Below are 7,205 nucleotides of genomic sequence, written 5' to 3' on the forward strand. Positions count from 1 at the left end.
CCCTGTGGAGTCCTCTCAAATATGAACCCTGTTATTGTCTCCACAGACACACGCGGATCCAAAAGCAAACCTCCAATCTCCCTTCCACTTCCAAATAGACGGGAGCCTACATGATGTTATTCATTTATTCAGATGAAATCTCTTAAAACCATAAACATTGGGTAGTAAGGTCCAGCAGTCACTGAGGTGAAACGTCTCCCACAATATTTGAGCTTGGTTCCAGTGTGCCTTGAAGATAGTCCCTTAAGCAATCTCAACCCTGCCCTTTCCTCCTCTCCTCCCCCCAGCTATGCACTTCCCATTCCCCATGCAGCATCTTCAACACGGCTCTTACCCACGGCAGAGTCGGGTCATGCCCACTGTTTCCATTCGACTCACCTCAACAACCATTTTAAAATCCACTGTCTAAAACAAACATTTTCCTCCCTCCATTTTATAAATAATTGAAGCTCGCTCCCTTTCAATTATGCATGACGCATCCCCACCACCAGAAGTCAGCGCCTGCACTGCAGCATCATCCTAAGACAGGAAGGACGGTAAGGGTGTGATAAAAATATGTTTTTGTATGTCATTGATTAGCTTATTGAGTAGTTCAGTACTGTCTTTACATCATGTGGTGTGTCTCGAGAGAAAAATGTGAAAGGATACAGCGTGGCAACATTTCTTGGAAAGGCCTTGACAAGATAACGCAATTATTTAACACGTTTAGAAGGAATTGGATAATACAATCTAATACATTATTTTCAGCACAAAGTCCAATTTCAAATAAATAATATCATATAATGACTATATTTTATTTTATTTTAAGGAAATGTCCAAATAACTGGTCATATGTATGTCACTACAGTGCATATCCTACATTTAAAACCTCCACACAGTTACCTGCAGCCAACACACACACACACACACACACACACACACACACACACACACACACACACACACACACACAATCACCTGAGAAGAAGTTCTTGGTCCTCAGGTAGCTCACGCTGAGCCGTAAAATAGAGAGTTTATCCAAGCTGGAGGTGACCTCTTCTGGGAAGGGCAGTAGACTGGCCAGACGGTCCAACTCAGAGTTCAGACGGTCCCGGTGGCGCTTTGATGGGTTAGACTTGGTCCCTTCAGATGGAGCTGTCTGTTTCTCTCTGAGCAGGAGAAGAGACATGGGGTTTATTAGGGAATCACAGAGGAAATGAAGTCAGTAGGCTAATTCTCTCAATGTTGATAAGAAGGTAAACAGTGGACATATTACCACTCAGTACTCACTTTTGGTCTTTCACTTCGATGCTAAATGATAAAGCATATAATTAAATATTGGTATTAATAATAATAATATAAGTTTAATAATAAATAATCATCATATCAATAATAATAATAATAATAATAACAATAATAATAACAATAATATGATTATAATAATGTTCTTATTTCCTTATAAGTAGAATTATTATTTTCGCTCCTATTTAGCTTATTGTTTAACCAGTTATAGATAAGCAATAATAACATTGTGAATACAGTGTGAAAAAATATTAATAGTCAAGTTACAAGTACTTGAACGTTTCACACGATACAATAATGGCACACTGAACTATGAAAAATACTGAAACGAAAATAAATACAAAAGGCCTGAGAATGATGAGCACGAGCACTGCGCGCCCTGCACCTGTGCCCGGAGCACTGGCTTGGATTCGTTTGGATTCGAATTGAATCATCTCTCTCCATCTGAATTGAACATCACTTCAACCATTTGACCTCATCATGATTAGGAGTCAAATTAAGTTATTGAGTTATTTTTATTTAGGACATTATGCATCATTATCCTGACACAATATACTATCTAGGATAAAATTACTGCTTAGAATATATAAATACAAATATCCAAATCTGTCTGCACCAAATAATATTGAAGATATATACATGCTATTTGGATGGATAGTGAGTGACTATCATGTCGTATAGCGTTGACTCATATATTATCAAATAGTAAAAAATAATAACGTTATGGTGGGCCATTTTAGTTCATTGTGCAAGCCAATGCAACGTTCAAAAAACTCTCACTTACTCTCTTTGCGCCGGTTTTCTTCTTTTCCGTCCAGCATACATGGTTGAGGCTTTACTGCGGTATAGCCGAATTATTCAATGTTAAGTGAAAACCGAGCCGACCTACATAAACCCGGTAATGATTGTGTAATAACCCATCTAGTCATCGCCTGATCTTGTCCAGAAAGAACGCTGTTTTCAAGAATGGATCAAGCAATGCACCGATGAATCAGTCCTCTTGTCCTACATCAATGACGTTGATGTTTGTCAGGCGGTTCAAATAATTACGCCTACAAACAAATACTGACAACGTTTGTATAAATGCTATTGCATGCAACTAAACTCCGTATCACAATGAAATAGAGTTTTCGTCAAAAAGTGGCAGCAGCAAGTGCATCCCTTCCGCGGTGTTTAACCGGTGCGTAAAATGCTGTTGACATCCGATATTAAATGCCTTCCTCGTCATGCAAAGTCCATGTCATCATTTGTTTCGATACAAAGTTAACATTAGTGGGGGAAAAAAATGAGGAAATAATGACGACATTGAAATATGTTGCAGTTTTTTCGCTAACGCATCTTTGCAAATCTCCTCTTGTGGCACGAGCAGCTAAAGCGCGCTCTCAACCTGAGCCCACAACCCCCCTCACAACCCAGTTAGGCCGGGGTACACGCATTGGACTGGACTGACCAGGCAACCCGCACAGATTTGTGCAAGAGCGCGCAAGGATCAGAGGTGGAGGCGCGCGAATCAGAGGCCCTGAGTTAGAGGGCGCGCACAAGTATTAGGCCTCATGTTAGAGGGCGCGTGCAATTAACAGAAATAGGATCAGCACAAGGGGTCCATTTGGTCACTGGCACAACTTGTCAACTATTTGTAAAGTTGGTTGGCTATTAGGCTATGCAATTATATATTTAGTGAAGTTGGAAAACCTTTCAGAAGTTTAAATAAATAGATAGGCATAACAAAATCTTGATTTGCTCATTTTGGTTATGCCCTTCTATTACTAAAATAATCATGAGGACCTTTCCTCGGGTGAGAAAAGGAAACTTCAAAACATTCCAAAACATTTTTTTCTTTCTTTCTTGTAATTTTCTCCAGAGCTAAAGAAAAAAAGTTACTCTTGAAAACATTTTTTTCCTGTTTCAGTCCAGAGTTACCATAACATGAGTTGTGTGCAAACATTATATTATCTCTATTTTGTGGAAAACCAGAGGGCTTGTGGTAATGTTATGTGAGTAGGCTCCCTCTAGTGACCAAAATTAATATGACATAAAACCGTTTCATAAGTGGCTGGGGTAAACTACTACTTTTACTTTTACAGATAACATAACATGGCATAAAGTAACATAGCATAACGTAACATAACATAGCATAACATAACATACATCTTTGAAAAATGTATGTCTTTACAGATAAAATAATTATTGGAAATAAATACTCCAACTGCTCCCTCTCCTCCTATCCTGTGGGAATCATGAGGGCCCTCAGGCATACCTAAGAGTACAGATAATATCATTCACCTCTAGGGTGAAAAGGAGTCACGTAAGAATCTGGAAAATGTAGAATCTGAAATATATATAAAAAAAATCTTCCTGAAGTCACTAAAACTGCCCAAGCTATTGGAGACAGATAAGAATTTATTAGCCAATAAACAAAGGGGAAATACTGAGGGCACTCATGAGCCTTCAGTCAGGAAAAGCCCCAGGGCTAGACGGTTCACTGTAGAATTTTACCAAAAAAATCAACAACAATTAATAGATGCATTCATGGAAATGCATCAACATATTATTGACAAGGGTGTGTTGGCTCCAACTCTACAAGAGGCCTTGATTTCATTGATCTGTAAACCGGAAAAACACCCCATTATGGCATCTTCTTATCGCCCAATCTCATTCATTAATGTTTATTTGAAATTGATCGCTAAAGCCATTGCATTCAGGCTGGAAGGGTACCTACGAACATTGATTAACAATGACCAAGGTTCATTAAAGATAGAATGTCAACAAATAACTTAAGGCGCCTTTTTCATATCTTATCCGAAGCAAGACAGTCAGATGAACTCGCAGTTGTAGTATCACTTGATGCAGAGAAAGACTTTGATTGTGTTGAATGGGAGTATGTCGTAAAGGTTTTGGAGCATTTACATTTTGTTGCATATTTCAGTAATTATGTTAAGCTTTTATATGACACACCAAAAACCAGAGTGAACATGAATGAAATGGTGACTGCTCTGCTTCCCTATTGGTCGTATTACGAGACAAGGGTGTCCTCTTTCCCCCATGCTGTTTTCCTTGGTTTTGGAACCACTGTCTCAAAAGATTCGAGAGAACTCTTGCATCACAGGATTTTCAGTGGGAGATATAGTGCACAAGATTTCTTTGTACGCTGATGATATCTTAGTATTTCTCACAAAACCAGACACATCACTGCGGTCCCTGTTGAATGTGATTGATTATTTCAGTACTTTCTCTGGTTATAAAATTAACTAGTCTAAGAGTGAGGTCCTTCCGATATCTAAAGCTCAGATTAGAACACTATTTCACTGGTTTAAATGAGAATAATCCTCCTACATGGACTCGGATTGAAGGGCATATTCTAAAAGTACAAGACACAGTATGTAATATGTTCCATATTGCTTTACAACCAAGTAGTCAATCTGTAAAGGTATGGAATGATGTTCATCGATATATGGGGCAGGACACTTATTTGTCACCGTATATCCCAATTACACTCAATACTACACTTACAACAGGCCTGAAAAACCAAGCTTATACTTTTGACTCATCTGTAAATAGAACATTCTTCCAAGAGTCTTGATGATCATCCAGGTGCTCCCAGATGCCTTTTGACAAACTTGAGTCAACTTTTTGGACGAGATGGGTCCCATTATGTCTGGTGAAAACCAAACACTGCATTCCACACTAAGAACCTCATACCAACGGTCAACCATGGTGGTGGTAGTGTGATGGTTTGGGGATGCTTTGCTGCCCCAGGACCTGGAAAACTTGCCTTAATAGAAGGAACCATGAATTATGTTCTGTATCAGAGAATTCTACAGGAGAATGTCAGCCCATCCGTCTGTTTTAAAAAAAAAACAGTTTACCTTTATTTAACCGGGCAAGTCAGTTAAGAACAAGTTCTTATTTTCAATGACAGCCTAGGAACAGTGGGTTAACTGCCTTGTTCAGGAGCAGAATGACAGATTCGTACATTGTCAGCTCAGGGATTTGATCTTGCAACCTTTCAGTTACTAGTCCAACTCTCTAACCACTAGGCTACGCTGCAGCCCCTCTGTAAACTGATGCTGAAGCGCAGCTGGGTCATGCAGCATGACAATGATCCAAAACACACAATCACGTCTACATGAAAATGGTTAAAAAGCAACACATTTGAAGTTTTGGAATGGCCAAGTCAAAGTCCAGACCTTATCCCAATTGAGATGTGGCAGGACTTGAAATGAGCAGTTCATGCTTGAAAACTCACAAATGTCGCTAAGTTAAAGCAGTTCTGCATGCAAGAGTGGGCCAAACTTCCTCCACAGCGATGTGAGAGACTGATCAACAACTACAGGAAGCTGATAATATTCAGTATCAAAAATATGCAAACATAGAGCAAATCAGAATGGGGGCAAATAATTTATCACGGAACTGTAGCTTATTAACAGAATATTCCAAATGTACCACAACAAGGGTGAAAAATAAATGGGAGAGGGATCTTGAGACCCAGATCACAGAAGATCAATGGTCTGAAACGAATGAGCAATCCCAGAGAGTTTACATTAACACAAGATACAAGCTTTGTCAGTAGAAATTCATTCATAGAGCTTATCTTACACCTGAAAAAATGAACCTCTTTAAAAAAGACTGTCCCCACACTGCCCTCGCTGTAAAACAGAGACAGGTTATCTATTACACAGGACATGGGCCTGCTCTGAACTTGGTAGCTGGAGATTGAAAGTATTTTACACGAGGTCCTTCATAGGGAAGTACATCTAACTTCCATGATGACGATCCTTGGTGATCTATATACAATTTACAACTCACCTCTCAGAGAATTAAGAATTTATTTAGCTTAGCTATGACTGAGGCCAAAAGATGTATAACTTTTACGTGGAACCATGAGAATCCTCCCAATATCACTCAATGGATTAATGAGGTCAGCAACTAGTGTCACGCCCTGACCATAGAGAGCCCTTTTATTTCTCTATTTTGGTTAGGTCAGGGTGTGATTTGGGTGGGCATTCTAGATTTTGTAGTTCTATGTTCCATTCTATGTTTTCTATTTCTTTGTTGTTTGCCGAGTATGGTTCCTAATCAGAGGCAGCTGTCTATCGTTGTCTCTGATTGGGAATCATATTTAGGCAGCCCTTTTTCCCTCCTTCAGTTGTGGGATCTTATTTTTGTACAGCTCAGTTTAGCCTGCAGAACGTGATGGTCGTTTTCTGTTGTTTCTTGTTTTGCTTTAGTGTTCTGAGTTAAAATACATTTATCATGAGCACTCACCACGCTGCACCTTGGTCTCCTCTTTACGACGATCGTCACAGCTAGAAAAAATAACATATGATATGCAAGGTATCCCACAGTCCTTTCAAAAAACTTGGGATTCCTGGATAGAATACATAGAGCCATTATAAACATTTGATCATTGTTGGGTGTATGGTGTGTGATTTTGAGGTAAAATCTTGAACAGAGTACCCCCAACTGGTGGCCCGCTCCTGCTCCTCCCCTCCGGCGTACGACGTCGCCAGAGTACTAACCACCGGTCCTGGGATTCATCAGTATGCACACCTGGCACTCATCATTACGCGCACCTATTAATCATTATGATTCACACCTGGACTCCATTACCTTCATAATTTCCTCCCCTTTATATGTCACTCTTCCAGGTTCATTCACCAGTTGGTATTGTTCTTGTGTACTGGCGTTCTGCCTTATGTTAGTGTCGTGTTCTTGGTTTTGTTGTTTTATTAAAATGTTTCACCTGCTTCCGACTCACCGCCCCATCATCACAGAATACCAACTGAAAATATGGAAGCAGCAGGACAACCGGACATCTCCCAGACGATCAATGAACAAGGTGACCTTCTTCGGCAACACCATGACCAGCTGGCTCAACTGGGGACGGCCATGGAAGAGGTTCTCCGCAGTCTACAATGTCTCAA

At 39.9% G+C, this 7,205-nt stretch overlaps 1 protein-coding gene across 1 annotated transcript in view; it reads right to left on the minus strand.

Annotated features, from left to right (window-relative positions):
- LOC115179613 (aryl hydrocarbon receptor) overlaps positions 1 to 2,790 on the minus strand; it is a 60,643-nt gene extending 57,853 nt beyond the window's left edge. Inside the window, exons 1-3 of the mRNA XM_029741245.1 lie at positions 2,066 to 2,790; positions 1,270 to 1,290; positions 958 to 1,148 (exon numbers count right to left, since the gene is read on the minus strand). Coding sequence (XP_029597105.1) covers positions 958 to 1,148; positions 1,270 to 1,290; positions 2,066 to 2,106 — 253 coding nt within the window. The 5' untranslated portion in view covers positions 2,107 to 2,790. The remainder of the gene's footprint in view (positions 1 to 957; positions 1,149 to 1,269; positions 1,291 to 2,065) is intronic.
- Positions 2,791 to 7,205: the final 4,415 nt, after the last annotated feature.

The sequence above is a fragment of the Salmo trutta genome, chromosome 39 (assembly GCF_901001165.1).
Source record: "Salmo trutta chromosome 39, fSalTru1.1, whole genome shotgun sequence".
In the NCBI taxonomy this organism is placed as follows: Eukaryota; Metazoa; Chordata; class Actinopteri; order Salmoniformes; family Salmonidae; genus Salmo; species Salmo trutta.